The following is a 16,903-nucleotide window of genomic DNA, read 5'->3' on the forward strand; positions in this document are numbered from 1 at the left end:
AACTTTAAGACAATATAGGTCACACCAAAAAAAAAAAACAAGAAAAGGATTCAAGTTGCTGTCCATTCCATTCCATTTCAATTCATTCAGCCCAATAAATTAATTGCAGTTTGATTCATGAATTGACAGATGCTCAAAGAACACTACAGCACTTTCCAGTATTCTGAATGACAGAACTGGAATGGGCCCAAATAAAATTCAGCCAAACCCTTGTGAATATGAAGCTGAACACAGGGACGGCCGTTCTTACCCAGTACTGCACAAGCCGGTGACACATTGACTTACAGGGCATGTGCAGTGTTAGTCAGTGTGAAATGTGTTGGTCTCCGGTGGGAAAAATAGAAGTGAGTTTGCTGAATTCACAAAGAGCCTCGACACTTTACCACAGGGGCAGATTTATAAGTGTTGAGCCTGAGGGGCTGTTTTTTTTTTTTTTGGAGGAGGGGGGGTGGTGGTGGGGGGGGGGGTTGACTGCTGGGTGGCTGTTGTTGGGGGGGGGGGGGGGGTTAAACTGCTCACTGGCTTTGGTTATCCCTGGAACATTCTAGATTGTCCAAGGGGCAGTCTGGTTCTCTGAGATTTTTCTTGTTGTACTGCAAAAAAACCCTCCTTGACATGCTGCTCAAAATGGCAGAGGAGTGGGCTGCCTCATAGAGCGGTTTCATTCCATCAGGGACAGAATGCAGCAGGGACAGAATGCAGCAGGGACAGAATGCAGCAGGGAGAGAATGCATCAGGGACAGAATGCAGCAGGGACAGAATGCAGCAGGGACAGAATGCATCAGGGACAGAATGCAGCAGGGACAGAATTCAGCAGGGACAGAATGCAGCAGGGAGAGAATGCATCAGGGACAGAATGTACTGCACGCAAATTTCCAACAATTTAATTCTCACAAGCGTACAGGGTGTGTTTAATTCCTAGAGACGACTAAAAGGACCAACAATAACAAGTCTGATATTCTCTTGAAACACAAGTCGGTAAGATAAATCCATGTCTTCATCATCATCATCATCACCATACTAAATCATCTGTATGATCCCTTTGACTGGGTCCAGACATGAAACTCCTGTGTGTATAAGGGAGTGCAACATCACGGGAAGCATATTCATATCAGTTTCTTATAATTACATATAATTACATCAGAAATGTATATTATATTAAGCTACACAACCTCCAGACCTGTCCCCCTCTCATCATACCATCAATTTGCTTCATATTCAGGATTGCCTCAGTATTAAAAATGTTTTATTTCCCTTAATAATCAAACAAAAGGAAAGAAATCAACTGAAAGAATGTTAAGAATCTGGTGCATCTGCGAAACAAAATTATTCTTTTTGTTCTTGAACGCAGAAAACATTTCATTCTTGCACTTTCAGCTTCTGTCACAAACATGTCCGAAACGGAGCTCTGATCAGCCTGACCCAGATGAGAGAAGAAGCCGCAGCAGAGCGAGACAAGCAAGTGGGATGTGAGCGCCACTCAGTGGTAGGAGACAGAACTGCATTTGCTAAAAATAAAAATAAATTAAGACAAGACATTAAACATGCTGGTTTAATAAAAATAAAATGGGCACTAGACATAGAAACCTCATGCAGGGGTGAAAGTACTAATAAATCTAATTCATTTCTTTAGCATTAAAGTGATTTAATCCGTCTGCAATTTGTCAAAACTGTCTGCATCCATGGCTGATCAATGAATCACTGAAGAAAAGAATCTTGATGCATTTAATGATATGCATTTAATTTAGATCAAATCACATTACTTTAGAAGCAGAGTGCATTTTAAACACAGGAAGGTTATCCAGAGGAAATTCGGCTCTTCAAGTCTTCACTTTGTCACAGATTTACAGCCCGGATTAAAATGGCCGCTCCTTTTGATGCTGCTGATTTATAAATATACGAGACTGATGAACAGCCAACGTGAGTGTCGAACACAAACACAATCTTAAAATGTGCGCAGCGTCACTTCTGATATGGGGGCAAATATGAGCCCCAGGGGGCAGTCCTGCTGTGCAGGCCCGGGACGGTGATTTAAGGGAGGATTGTCCTTCAGCCTGTTCTGTATTGCAGTCAGAAGCCTGGGCTTCTCTCTGTTTGGCAGATCTGTCTGCTGATGTTTACGGAAAAACCGAAAAGGATTACGGTCCTTCAACAACAAAGCCATCAGCCTAAACAGTAAAGGCTTCAACACTGCCGCTAACACCAACACCGCCCCCTACACCCCTGACCAAACACTGCCGCTAACACCAACACCGCCCCCTACACCCCTGACCAAACACTGCCCCTAACACCAACACCGCTCTCCACACCCCTAACTGAATATCTATGGCTGACAGCTCAGAGATCTGCAGACCTCGGCCAGAGGAACAGAGAGCAGGCTTTGATGTACACCTGCCCCACACACAAAGAGAACGAGGCCCAGGAGCTCGTTCGCCCCACAGAGTTCAGCAGCGTTCAGCAGGTAAACTCTCCTCAGCGGGACACCAGGCAGCGCTCACCCCAAACCACCTCTCCCTCCACCTCTCTTCCAGAAGCACGCTTCATTCCATTCTCTGCTCGCATGGCTTATGAAGGCATTAAGAGAGGGAGCGGGTTATGAATGATTAATTATGCTGCGTGTTTACCTGAGTCAAGTTCAGTCACAGGGGAAATATGCGTTTCAATTATTTACTCAGCAGACTGTATAAATAATCAGGGGGTTCTTCACCAGTGTCCAGTCTTCATGGTCTAGGTCATTACCGAAAATAACCCTCCTGTTTTCAAATGATCAACTGACTTGCAGTTTAGAAAAAAAAAACTAAGTAGCAAATAATTATATGTATTTTTATTGAGTTTGATCAAATTTTGTTCCCTATAATGTGTGACCGAAATAAACTACATTCATTCATTCGATTTATTATTGAATCAAATTGGACAATGACATCACATGATTGTGACCGATTTATATTTTTTGTTTTTGTTTCTTTTTGGGTGGGGGTTGCTAAAGTCATATTATTGGCCAGTTCTCCATGCCTGCTGAGCCAGGATAGGCACAGTTTTGGATGAAGCAGATCGCTGTGAGAAGGAGTTTTACCTGGCCTGTCTCTGCGTAGGTGTGGTCTGAGGGCCGGTCCTGGTGCCAGTCTGGTGCCAGTCTGAGGGCCGGTCCTGGTGCCAGTCTGGTGCCAGTCTGCCAGGGCAGGCTGCCAAACGGGGTTCTGGGCATCACATCACCAAACGTCTCGACAGGAGCGGAGTGCCCATCGACAGGAGCGGAGTGCGCATCGACAGGAGCGGAGTGCGCATCGACAGGAGCGGAGTGCGCATCGACAGGAGCGGAGTGCGCATCGACAGGAGCGGAGTGCGCATCGACAGGAGCGGAGTGCGCATCGACAGGAGCGGAGTGCGCATCGACAGGAACGGAGTGCGCATCGACAGGAACGGAGTGCGCATCGACAGGAGCGGAGTGCGCATCGACAGAGAGAAAGCGACTCCGAAGGAAGAGAACGACTCTCTTTCCTCCTCAATCTAACTGCACTGATTCCCCTTTATCAGGCTTTAGTTCTGTGAATGCAGTGATTAAAATATATACATGCTATTTAACAGGTGACAGGTGTAACAAATTACTACAATATGTGACAAATTGATGTAATTAGATACCAGAGAGATAAACTGTTAAAATACATGCCACATATATAACTATTTAACGATTTGGCATTTAATTATGTCAATTTGTCACATGTTGTAGTAATTTCCTACGTCTGTCACCTATTAAATAGCATGTATATGTCCTAATCACTGCCCTGACTGAATAAACTCTGATGAGGGGGGAATCATTGGCTGCAGCTTGTTAATAGATTAAGGAGGACAGAGAGTGCATTCTTCTTCTTCTCCTTTTCTCCATTGATTTCAGGAGACAGTCCACACCTCGCGGCTGGAGCCACACATCCTCCGACAAGAAGCGGCTTCGTAAGCACCTCCATTCATTTCAACAGGAGCCCATTCTACGCCTCTGCAAGGCATGCTGGGATAGATGGCGAGGCAAGGCAAGCTGGTGGAGTGGAACATCACATATTACATCAGCAACAAGTGACTGTAGCACAGAATTTTAACACAGTAGAAATGTAACAGTATAACATGATACTTAATTAGCTTTGCATCTTTAAGTGCAAGCGTGCATTTCTGTGAGAAAGCCAGTCTACGCCCAATGTCTTAATAGAAGATTGTCCTTTGGGTTAGCTGGTTCCACACTGCCCCACTTGTGACGGTGGAACTCAAGGTTGGCCGAGGTTTTCCAGGTGAAAGCAGAACAGAGAGGCTGCAGCGTGAGGACAGACTGCCGTGTGAGCAGCCTGGTTTAACGCCAGAATGCGTGGATGAAGTTTTCATTTAGGAAATGTGATTTTTGAAAAAGGGGAAGTTGAAGTACTATTATGTAGTTTTACTTCTGGGAAACAGCCAAACCTGTCCTTAGCTTCGTTTGTTGTTATGTTTTTGATGTTCCCGTCTTTCAAATGAAAGTTTTGAGGTTTGACAGAATTCCCTGTGTGATTTTTCCTCAGTTATGGCCGTTCATGTTTGCTAGTCGTGAACAAAGCTCTGCTCTGAAATCCCAGCACTGGGCCTCCTGTTTTTTGCGTTTCTTTTCATCCTTTCAGTAAAGGAAGCTTTTCCTCGCCCTGAGCGCACTGAACAGACCTGGCAGTCCGAGTCTCCTTCCTGTACTCCTGCTCCCAAACTTTCTCCCTGGAAGTGATGCAGTTACATCGTATAAATACTGCATGTGCTGAACGAACTCTTCCCAGTATCACTCTGCCCTCATTCAAACAACTCAAGCAACGTTTTGCATGACCTGTTCTCACCCCCCTCACCTGTTCCCCCCCGATCCGCAGAGCAGAGATGATGGAAATGTAGTCTCTGCTTTACTGTATGAAGGCAATGGGAGTGTGTGGAAATGAAAAGCACCGACTCAGGCCGACGCCCTCTTCTGACCCCCCCACGCCACATTCCGGAACGCTCAGAGCCACCTGCTGCTTTCAGCTTAAAGAGTAACGCTGGCCCAGGTGTGGCTGAGGCTCCGGCAGGTGTCCGCTGGGGTGGCAGACATGGTCAGCGATAGCAGTGTCCTCGAGTCCCTCTGCCGTCCTGAAGCAGAATTAAGAGCAGCACAGCAAGCAGCTTAACAAGCCCTGCTATTACCATCTCTGACTACATTTACACTGTCCTCACCGAAGCGCTTCAGAATGAGGTTCGAATGGCCCAATGTTCTGTCCATACCGCCATTGCCCACGTGATGGCGCCATCGCGCACAGCTGTTGGCTTCGCAGTGAAAGGCGGGGCCGTTGCTCGTGCTTTGAAGTGATATCTGCTGTTTGCTGATGATAACCGCTCTCTGCCCATGAATCCATTTTAACGGCCATGTTGCCGCCGGTGACAGGGAAGCTTCACGTGTCCCGGGACGTCCAGGCGCTGGCGGGGGCTCAGCCGTGATTTAAGCAGTCTGCTCACAGAATGAGTCATGGGCAGCTCTTTGGTTTATAGGACTGAGCTGGGACTGCTTGCCTTCTCTGGATACAGAAACACACATCAATCTGGTGTACAAAGCCAGCCTTCCACTGGGGGGGGGGGGGGCCATCATCTTTTAGAGGAATATTTTTCCACCCTCTTTCTGCATGTTACAGTGGGTGCAGGTCACAGTGGGAGTGGGTTAGAGTGGGTGTACTATGCACTGGGTGAGTGCAGTATCACAAGGTGTAGTGTTGGAAGGGCTAGCTGCACTGAAAGAAGCAGTACCCATGCCCTCCAGTACAGAGAATGTTGCAGCAATGAAACAGGCCCACCATCATTCAATATTCCAAACTGAAGCTGCTTTGGTCTGAAACAACCCAAGAGGGCCCCGTTTCAACTCCATTCTAATGCCGATTTCAGACGGGGCCACTGCATTACACAAACCTGCTGCATAAACTGGCGGATCCACAAACACTGACCGGCAATTGCTGAAATCCTGTCTCAGGTGTGCTACTGCCCTCTGGTGGACATTGGGTGCACTGCTCCAATTCTTTAGCACTGAGCTCAGGTGTGTGTAATCAGAGCAAAAGCAGAATTTATGTTGTATGCATTCTCAATCAGGTTAGTGTAGCAATAAACTCATGTAGCAGCAGTTGGTAGTGAATCATTTTATTTCAAAACTGCCATGAATTTTAGTCTTTCACAACAATAAAAACATACAAATGACCACGCACCCTGGTTATATGCAAAAGATAAAAGCAATGAATGTTACTATACTATAAAAATCTTGCAGAAAGAGTTTCATTCAGGACAGCACAAGTACCAGTGCAGGGTGCAGGGACAGAGTAAATATTTACAGGACAGGGGGCCGAGGCTATGGACAGGAGCCAGAGCAGCACACGAACATGAAAACTAAAATCCACCGAGTCTCTCAGCAGAGACAGGACAGGTCATATAAAAATGATTTAGGCCTCAAAAGGAAGACTAATAAGGGCCAGAGGATTCAGAGTATTAAACTCATCTCTAACGGGGGTAACAGAGAACCCCCCCCCCAGGACAGACACACATGTAAACACAGAATAAACGGCTGAACACGTTACATTCGCCACGCCATAACCCCCCCCCCCCCCTCCCGACTGGCCTTCACTGCTGGCTGAAGATGAGCACTTCGTCCAGAGAGCGGAGTGTTCAGACCATGTTCCGTTTCCCTGAAAGAGAGGTTCAGACAGCAGGTCAGACCCCTGAAAGAGCACGGATAAAACGGAGCAGGGATAGCCGTGTGTGTGCGTGTGTGTGTGTATACAACAGCACTGCGCGGTGCTCACCCTGTCTGAGTGGGGTTAGCGGGGTTAGCGGGGTTGGCGGGTGCTGGTTCTCCTTGCTCTCCAGTCTGAAGGCCTTGGTCGGGTCGAACCTGCGCGGGGCGTCCCTCAGCTGCTCCGCCTCCTTCTTCAGCTTCCCCACCTGAGCCCTCAGCTTCAGCACATCCTGAGAGGCACAGGTCCACACGTTACCCCACCGCCCTGCTCATACCACACCCTCACACCCCACTACCCCACCACACTACCCCCTCACATACCCTCACACCCCACTACCCCACCACACACCCTCACACCCCACTACCCCCTCACACCCCACCGCCCTGCTCATACCACACCCTCACACCCCACTACCCCACCCCACTACCCCCTACCACACCCTCACACCCCACCCCACTACCCCCTCACACACCCTCATAAACACACACACACACACACACACACACACAGCGGGGACTTGCCTGTTTGAGGCCGATGTTCTCCTCCTTCAGCTTCACCACGTGTTTGATCTTCTGCTTCTGGTTCTGGTGTCCTAGGAGACGGGCGTACGCGTCGGCCAATCGGTTCAGCTCCTCCTGCGTGGCACCGTTCTCGTTCAGCAGAGCGTTCCTCTCCGCTGCAAAGCCGTCCAGCTGCTCCTGAGCGCCAGAGACCGCGGTCACGCCCTGACCCCAACCTCAACCCCAACCCCCCCAAGCCCCGGCCCCAATCCCAACTGTCCCACACCACCGACCCCAACCCCGTCCCACAGCACCGACCCTAACTCCATGCATTAGACATGCCTCATGCAGGCTAATAAGCTCCGCCTCGCATGCATGAGCGTCCATGGCAGCGTAAGGCTACCACGCCCACGCTCCCGAACCACCTGCAAGAGCTCTCGTACGCCCTCTCCAGGCCACCGCCCGCTGCGCAAGCGGTCAACGCCCAACTGTGCCCCAATCCCAACTGTCCCACACCACCGACCCCAACCCCGTCCCACAGCACCGACCCTAACTCCATGCATTAGACATGGCCTCAGTGACAGGCTAATTAAGCTCCGCCTCTGCATGCATGAGCGTTTCCATGGCAGCGTAAGGGCTGACCACGCCCAGCGGCTCACCTGGAAGGGCTTCACCTTGGCATAGAGCTCTTCGTAGCGCCCTCTCCAGGCCACCGCCTCGTCTGCTGCAGGAATGCTGGGTAAACAGAAATCACCATGAGCAGTGTGGTCACACGCCAGCCTTCAGGATGCCATTACCCAGAATGCATCGGTGCAACAGGGAGTCTAGTGCACCTTGAAAATAAAATCAAACAAATGATTGGTTTGTTGAGTGTCAGCTTTTCCTCTTTCTGCTTTTGCTAGAACACTTGAAAGACACTGAAAATATTTGAATTTTTTTTTAATTTAAGGAGACTGAACGGTGCAGAGTGACAGTACTCTCATCCTTCAGACAGCAGCGAAGCAGAGCGTGTTCACACTGCGGTCCCGTTTGTTCTGCACTTTACGCTCATCTCGAGTGACATCAGAGTCCTGTTTTCTTTCAGTCCAAGCGAGAAAAAACACGTGTACACAAATTGCGAAATGACAAATTGTGCCGTTGAAAGTGTATATTTACACTTTCTGAAAATAGATAGGAAAATTGATGCTAGTACACCGCCATCATTAGTAAACCTGTAGCAGTGATGCACTATTTATTCCAGGGTTTACCATCCGATGTGTGTTCTGCGGTGTTGATCAGATTAACCTACAGGGTCCAAGTCAAACTATGCGGTCGTTCGCCGCACTTGGAACTGTACTTCCCTCTAGGGTTTTCAACACACCTGTTCCTGGTTTTGGTTATACACTTTGTTGCTCTTATCCAGAGCAACGTACGTCTGCCAAATGCCTGTAATGTAATATTTTACTTTATCATTTTTCCACTTGCTATCCTGTCAGGCTTCTGGATCTGCTCCTGTGTGTCATTTTCCTACATTACCCAGAATGACTTACCATCCACCTTGGCTGGCTTATAAAGCTAGCAAGATTGGCACTGGCTAGCTAGCTAGAAGTTAGATAAAAGACTAAAAGCAAAGTCAGAGATCATGACCACACCCCCAATCCCTTGCTGCTCCAGATTCAACCATTGAGGTCACAGGTGCAGCACCCTCATTGGTTGACAGAAATGCCACTCTAAAATGCAGAGTCACACCCTGTATTGTCAGGACCCTGAAGCTCACCTTTTCTCCAGCACCTCCGCAAGCCTCCTCTCCGCCTCCTCCCGTTCCTCCTGCATGCGCTTCCGGAGCTCCAGCACCTCCTGCTCCAGCCGCTCCACCTGGGACTGCAGCTGGGCCTCAGCAGCCTGCTCCTGCAGTAGAGCTCCCCTCTGCGCCTCCTCCTGCCTCCTCTCCCTGCGCTCCTGCTCCACCCGCTCCTCCAGCCGCCCCACCTTCTCCGCGTGCGCCTCCTCTGTATGCTTCAGCTCCGCCTCCTTCTGAGCCAGCTTGGTCTGCACCTCCAACAGCATCCTGGAGGAAGAGACATCATTCCTCACTGCACCTCCAAACACAGCCACTAGGGGGCAGTCCTGCTCAAATAAACACTGGGAAAAGCTTTGCTGCATTTAGACTTTCCACACAGGGATCACCTCACCGTGCGAACTCCTCTTTGGCCTTGTCCTGGGACTGCCGGACGTCCTGCCACTGCACACGCTCTTCCTCCAGCTGCTCCTTCGCCTTCCTCACCTCCTCCTCCAGCTCCCGGCTGCGAGACTCCACCTGGCTCAGCTCCTCCCCCAAAGACTTCCTCGTGCTGTGGTACGAGAGCCACGCCTTCACTGTTAGTTCATATTTCTGCAAGTATGCGCAGGTGAATGCGCAGGCATGTGCAGGTATGCGCAGGTGTGTGTGCGGGTATGCGCGTGTGGATGTGCAGGTGAATGCGCAGGTATGCGCAGGTGTGTGTGCGGGTATGCGCGTGTGGATGTGCAGGTGAATGCGCAGGCATGTGCAGGTATGCGCAGGTGAATGTGCAGGTGTGTGCAGATGCATGCGCAGGTATGTGTGCGGGTATGCGCAGGTATGCAGTCACCTCTCCAGCTCTGTACTCAGGTCTCCAATCTTCCTCAGGGAGCTGCTGTGCTCCTCCTGTAATTTCCTCATGGCCACCAGGTGGCGCTCCTCCCAGCTCTCCAGCTCAGTCTTCTTCCTGTGAGGAGCAGCATGATGATCAGCACCTTTCAGTGTCAAAACAAACAGCAGTTCCTCACACAGCTCAGATTTACTTCTGACACAGAGCAGCACGGCCAGCTGTGAGCGGGTTCCTGTGAGCACACACATCTCCGCACAAAGACACACAGGTACAGTGACTCAGCCTCAGTCTCATCAGCAGGGCATCATCTTCAGCCACGCGGCCAGAGAAAGTGCACAGATGATCCAACGCTAGCATGTGTGTCAGCAGTACTTCCATCCACCTCCTGGCAGGAGTCTCACCTGTCCAGCAGGGTCTGCATGTCCTTCAGCTCCTGCTGCAGCTGCTGGTTCTCCTGCTGCAGCAGCTGCTGCGCCTCCTCACCCAGCTGCTCCTGTGCCTCCATCGCAGACAGCTCATCCAGCACCTCCTCCAGCTCCGCCTCCAGCAGCTTCCGTTCGGCCACTAGCCCTGCCTCCAGCTGTTTCCACTCCACCCCTAGCCCCGCCTCCAGCTGTTTCCGCTTCTCTTCTAGCCCCGCCTCCAGCTGCTTACGCTCCGCCTCCAGCTGTTTCTGCTCCGCCTCCAGCTGTTTCCGGTCCTCTTCTAGCCCCGCCTCCAGCTGCTTCCGCTTCACCTCTAACTCCGCCTCCAGCTGTTTATGCTCCGCCTCCAGCTGCTTACGCTCAGTGTCCGCCTCACTCTGCAGCTGCTCCAGGCGGGAGGCCAGCGAGCTCGACCGCTCCTGAGGGGGGGGGACAGACAGACAGAGAGACGGTAAGACCTGCTCCTGAGGGAATGGACAGTAAAATAAAAGTACTGTAGATTATGACCCCGTTTGGGGGCAACAACACTGTTCAGAAGAGACTGAGCTTCTTTTAAATGGTGTTCTTTAACAACTGATGATGATTGGTGGAAGCAACCACAAGTCAGAAGGTATCCATCAATCACAGCAGCTGTTGTTCTATTGTCTGATAGCAACATAATCTGTGATTGGTGGAGCTGCTCTCCTGATTGGTGGATGTGAGGATCACCTTCTCCTGCGTGAGCAGCTCTGCCTGCTGTGTGCACTCCTCCTCCAGCTGCTGCTGTTTCTCCTCCTCGCTCCTCCTCTTCTCCTCCAGCACGCTCACCTCCGCCTGCAGCTCCTGCACCCTCCGCAATCCCTCCTCCTGGGTCCGACCTGCAGAGAGTGCATCCATCTATCAACCAACCAACGAATCGCCCGCACAGAGACAGACACAACCGCACACTCATGGGCTCTGTGGGCGGGACTATCACATGCAGGAAGCATGGCTGGTTGGCACTGTGAAGGTATGTGCAGAGAGAAGGTATGTGAGTGTACAGGATACTGTGTGGCTCCTGTGTTCAGCAGATGAGCTTACAGTATACTGTGTGGCTGCAGTGTTCAGTAGGTGAGTGTACAGTATACCGTGTGGCTGCAGGGTTCAGTAGGTGAGTGTACAGTATACCGTGTGGCTGCAGTGTTCAGTAGGTGAGTGTACAGTATACCGTGTGGCTGCAGTGTTCAGTAGGTGAGTGTACAGGATGCCGTGTGGCTGCAGTGTTCAGTAGGTGAGTGTACATTATACCGTGTGGCTGCAGTGTTCAGTAGGTGAGTGTACAGTATACCGTGTGGCTGCAGTGTTCAGTAGGTGAGTGTACAGTATACCGTGTGGCTACAGTGTTCAGTAGATGAGCTTACAGGATGCTGTGTGGCTGCAGTGTTCAGTAGGTGAGTGTACAGGATACTGTGTGGCTGCAGTGTTCAGTAGGTGAGTGTACAGGATGCTGTGTGGCTGCAGTGTTCAGTAGGTGAGTGTACAGGATACTGTGTGGCTGCAGTGTTCAGTAGGTCAGTGTACAGTATACCGTGTGGCTGCAGTGTTCAGTAGGTACATGTTCAGGATGTGATGGCTGGTCCCCACCTCTCTCCTGCTCCAGAAACAGACACCTCTCTCCAAGCAGAGCGACTCGCTGGTCCAACTCCTCCTCCGTCCTCCTGAGCACCTCCCTCAGCCTGCCCATCTCCTGCTCCTGCTGCCCCAATGCACCCTGGGAATTCTGAAGCTCTTCAGCACTCTGCTCCAGCTGCTTTTCCATCTCCACCAGTGCATTCTGGGATTCCTGCAGCTCCTGGGTACGCTGCTCTAGCTCCTGCTCCATCTGCTTCAGTGCATTCTGGGAGTCCTGAAGCTCCTGGGCACGTTGAGCTAGCTCCTGCTCCTTCTGCCCCAGTGCATTCTGGGAGTCCAGCAGCTCCTGGGTACACTGATCTAGCCGTTTCTGCAGCTCCCTGGAAAGAGCAGCACAGGACACATTCGCTGTTTCACAGCTGCACTGCCTGCCTGACTGAGCGGATCAGAATGAGGAGGGAAAGGTGAGCTCACCCCCGCTCAGCCACAGACTCTGACACACGCACGTCCATCTTCTCCTGCTCCCGCACCTTCAAGCGCAAGTCCTAGGAAGGAGGGGAGAGGGACACCACTCAGCCTTATACAGCACGCTCCACCTACAGCCTTAATGCATCTACAGTCCTTACATTCACACTCTGATTATACAGCGCGCTCCACCTACAGCCTTAATGCATCTACAGTCCTTACATTCACACTCAGCACATACACACCAGAGCCTCCTACAGAGCTCATTATCAGCTGGATATTCACTGAATCAATTTAGCTGAAGTACCTCGCTCAAGAGCACCACAGAAAGTACCCCACCAGGGAATCGAACCCACAACCTTTTAGATACGAGTGCAGTGTTAGACAGAAATGCAGCAGAAACAGGGTCAAGAGCTAAAGACGCAGGCGATACCTGGATCTCATCGGTGGCCGTGTCCAGGTAGAGTTGCAGGACTTTGGTCTCCTCCCTCAGGCCCTGGATCACAGCTGAACAGGAACAGGAAGGGCCGCCTCAGACACATTTAACACAGAGCCACATCTCCCCCTCACCCTCACACTCACAGACACAGAGCCCCATCTCCCCCTGTCACAACATATTTAACTTTAACAGCTCCAATGTCAAACATTTCATTCAAACAGGAAAAACACACTTCCCCACGCCTGCACGCATTACTCTCACACTCACCATGCAGTTTGTCCACTTCAGACTCCAGCTCTTCGTTCTGGGTCTTTGTTTCCTGGTGGAGGTCCTCTAGAAAAAGGTCAAAATGTCAAAGGTCAGTGAAGAGCAGCGCTCCTGCCCCGTCCCACTGATCGGTGGAGGAGCAGTGAGAGGATCAGCGGAAGAATTAACGAGAGGATTAGCCGGAGGATCAGTTGAAGGATCAGGGGAGGATCAGCAGAAGGATCAGGGGAGGATCAGGGGAAGGATCAGCGGCACTCATCTCACCCAGGTCTCTGTTGCGCTCCCTCAGGGCCTGCAGCGTAGCTCTCTGGGCCTCCAGGTCAGTGTGCAGCACCTTCACCTGGCCGTCCGTGCTGATGCGCAGGTAAGTCAGCTCCTGCAGCAACCACGCACACCGTTACCATGGGAACCGCTCATGGGTGTGGCCACACAACATCACTGACCGTGAGCTACAGGCCAAAGACACGACATCACCTGCATCTCACCTTGTCTTTAGAGTCAAGCTTATTCTTGGCCTCCATGAGCTCCAGAGACAGAGAGTTGATCCTCTTCTTTGAAACATCAGTGGAGAACTGCAGGAAAGGGGAGAGGATTCCTCAGATCTGCTTTTCCCCAATGACATCACTTACACCTTAAACTGGCCCTTCAGACAGCGAGGGCTGATAGCTCATTGGCCAAACACAAAATGTACACCGGACACACACACAGTTACACACACACACACACACAGAGTTACACAGACGCACGCACGCACGCACCTTGGTCTTGAGGAACTCGTTGGCCTTTCTCAGGTCTCCCAGCTGTCTCTCCAGCGACGCAGCGCTGGCGGAGAGGCTGGTCTTCTCGCGCACGGCCGACAGGAGCTTGGCCTCCGCCTTCCGCAGGTCCTCCTCCAGCGCCTGCAGCCTGCGGTCCTGCTCCGCCCGCTGCTGCAGCAGGGACCGGATCTGTGGGGGAGGGGCATGGCAGGGTAAGGGGAGGGGCCACGGAAGAGCAGGGGGAGGGAACCAAGCGGCCAAAACCAGACTTCGTTTTTGAAGCCCATTTCCTGGTCTTGTTGTTCCTGGTTGCTCACTAGCGCCACTACGGTTGGCTCCAGTATAGGTGTTTTCATATCCGGTTTCCATGCAAGTCTACGGTACAAATGTGGCCAAAATACAAAGTCATATTGAGTACAAATAGTCACAATGTGTATTTCACATATTTTATGTGTATTGGACGGACGGAGTGTAGCAGAGTGAGTAAGGAACTAGACTTGTAACCGAAAGGTTGCAGGTTCGCTTCCCAGGTAGGACACTGCCGTTGTACCCTTGAGCAAGGTACTTAACCGAAATTGCTTCAGTATGTATCCATTTATACAGCTGGATATAAATGTAAAATGCTATGTAAAAAAAAGTTGCGCAAGTCGCTCTGGATAAGAGCGTCTGCTAAATGCCTGTAATGTAATGCAATTTTATTCGTTTTATGACTGTCCATGGGTCGATTTCATGATTTATTGTGTCATTTGGACACTGTTATAATATTTGTTGTGGACCAATGAGGTACAGTTTGCGTCACTTCCTGATTACTGCGAAAAAATACGCTACATTAGGGGCTACAGTCTATGGTCACTGGGGTGGGAGGTGGAGTATCAGTTACTGGCTCATTAACTGACTGTGGCGAAAACCTACGACGATAACTTGCTCGGTTAACAGCAGGTCTACCAGACAGTTATACGAAAATTAGCCTAGTCAAATCACCAGTAGCCTACACATCTCTGATTGATTGACCATCAGTGTAGTCGATGTTCTTTCCCTGTGGTTCATATTGCTAATGCGTGAGCTAACCACAGATACCTAGCTCACTGGTAAGCTGATATGCTAGCTAAGCATATTCGTTTTGCTGAGAAACATAAATTGAAGATAACTGAACATAATTGTATTATTAATGTCATACATATAACGTAATTACATGACAGTATAGTCACGGATGGAAATTAAACTCGTAAACATTTGATAATATATTTTAAAACATAACGACAGAGTCAGCTAGCCTCAAGTTCGTTCTGCAATCGTTCGTTCAGGTTGATGGGCTTTTCCGCACCGGACTGTCAATCACATTGCAAAAATCACAGAGCCGCTTAACTCTATGGTTTTGGCTCCAAATCGACAACATGGCCGCGCCCGCCATTGAGTTTCAAAACGTGTTTTAGAGACCCACGGAGAGTCAATGGGTGACGTCCCAGTAGCTTTGTCCATATTTTTTTTTTTTTTTTATTTATTTTTTTTTACAGTCTCTGGAGGGAACACAGCAGAGCAGGAAGAGAATGGCAGGAATATCCCGTTTGGCTACATGTCATAAATATTAAAATCACTCACATACCTCAAATCAGTGTTTCTCAACCTGCAGCCTTAGCTACATAAATGGTACATTCCAAAATCACTTCTTTCCACAAAGATTTTTGCTGGCTGCACTAAATTTAGAACACCATAAAATATTACAATGTACTTGTGTGCCCTGGTTTATGTCCTGAAACATCGTCCTGATTCAGCACTCACACAAAGACCAAAATAGTAAATGCAATCTCATATGGGCGAGCGATTACCTCTTTCTCCAGTAATTTCTGCTGCTTGGTCTGCACGGAAATTGCGGTTTTGTCCTTCTTCAAGCTGGACGGTTCCACCTGCAGAACAAATGACAGACGGAACTTCATACTGAACCAGGTCTTACTGACGCAGGACTAACTGAACCAGGTCACATTGGTGACTCTAAACGTTGTTGTAGCAGCTTTAACGTAAGGACTCACCAACCCATCCACAGACAGTGATCGACGCACAGGCGAGGCCAGGACATCTTTTGCAGGACAGGGTTGACCAGCAGTAGCTGACCATAACAAATAAAACAGAGGAAAACAAAATGAACAGCCAACTAACTAATCTACTTACGTTTTCCTAGTTGTTGAACGATGCAAAATGAGACCTTCAAACGCTACCGATGGCAAAAACGCTACAGTTAACTCTCCTTAAACTCATCCATGCTAACTGCGTTATGGCCAGCTCGTTCCGTCTAGCGAACGTCAAGCGAAATTACAGCACCGCACAGCTCACCTTTGGGCGGCTTGAACCGCTCGGCTTTGTGGAAGGAAGCAGCACCTTTTACATCGCCTGCTTTCACCTCGTATGTGCCCGGTGGAGGAGCGCAACCTGAAGACAAATAAACAATCTTAGCTAGTAAAAAGTTGACTCGGCTACCAATGCTTTAGCTTAATTTAGCAAGCTAGCTATTTGTTAGCACTTGCTTAAACGAACAATACATTGCCGTAGTTCGAGAGTTAATTTGAAGCCTTTTATTTCGCCAATCGCAGGTATGAATTTATAAAGCCAGATTAGCAGTTTAATGCTAGTGTCAGCCAGATAGCGTTATCATATCAGCAGATTAGCTCATATATCAAGGTTTCTATCTCATTCAGGCACAAGTTACACACACAACTTACCCATTGACTCGTTAAATCTTTTAAGAGGAGCTCTTGGAAAAGACATAATGGACCGTCAGCTAATTCCTGTTTATAGACTGTTATATTTTGAAAGTATTCGCTAGCTATAGCTGCTAGCTGTATTTGCTGCGACCTAAAAGGAAAAAAAAAACGAAAAATAGCTACACCGAAACAACAGGAGTAGAGCCGGACCGCTGAAAATTTAAATTAACATCAAATCCAATCAGAGGCCAGCATGAGCACCGGTCACATTTTTAGCCAATCAGTGTTGCAGAGGGCGGAAGCGGTTGGGTAGTTTGTCACGTTCGAATGCAGCTTGTCTGGCCAATTGGCCAATCGCGGCAGCCCTGATCCGCCCTGGGAACGCATTCTTTGAACAGCGTGTTTTTG

The 16,903-nt window shown here is 49.7% G+C and overlaps 1 protein-coding gene and 1 long non-coding RNA gene across 2 annotated transcripts; both read right to left on the reverse strand.

Annotated features, from left to right (window-relative positions):
* Positions 1 to 767: 767 nt before the first annotated feature.
* Positions 768 to 4,086, reverse strand: LOC135249740 (uncharacterized). The gene is made up of 2 exons (XR_010328749.1): positions 3,074 to 4,086; positions 768 to 1,508 (listed from the first exon to the last, which is right to left on the reverse strand). It is a non-coding gene; the product is annotated as an uncharacterized LOC135249740 (long non-coding RNA).
* Positions 4,087 to 6,140: 2,054 nt separating this feature from the next.
* LOC135249739 (hyaluronan mediated motility receptor-like) lies at positions 6,141 to 16,710 on the reverse strand. Its single transcript, XM_064325255.1, has 20 exons — positions 16,514 to 16,710; positions 16,128 to 16,223; positions 15,827 to 15,903; positions 15,626 to 15,703; positions 13,800 to 13,988; positions 13,527 to 13,613; positions 13,306 to 13,417; positions 13,042 to 13,107; positions 12,769 to 12,842; positions 12,345 to 12,415; positions 11,883 to 12,250; positions 10,989 to 11,137; positions 10,257 to 10,699; positions 9,856 to 9,972; positions 9,418 to 9,576; positions 9,003 to 9,293; positions 7,906 to 7,981; positions 7,268 to 7,444; positions 6,813 to 6,975; positions 6,141 to 6,695 (listed from the first exon to the last, which is right to left on the reverse strand). Exons 1-20 carry the CDS (start codon positions 16,557 to 16,559, stop codon positions 6,676 to 6,678), a joined length of 2,859 nt encoding a protein of 952 aa, XP_064181325.1. The 5' UTR covers positions 16,560 to 16,710; the 3' UTR covers positions 6,141 to 6,675.
* Between the last annotated feature and the right edge of the window lie 193 nt (positions 16,711 to 16,903).

The sequence above is a fragment of the Anguilla rostrata genome, chromosome 3, assembly GCF_018555375.3.
Source record: "Anguilla rostrata isolate EN2019 chromosome 3, ASM1855537v3, whole genome shotgun sequence".
Taxonomy (NCBI): domain Eukaryota; kingdom Metazoa; phylum Chordata; class Actinopteri; order Anguilliformes; family Anguillidae; genus Anguilla; species Anguilla rostrata.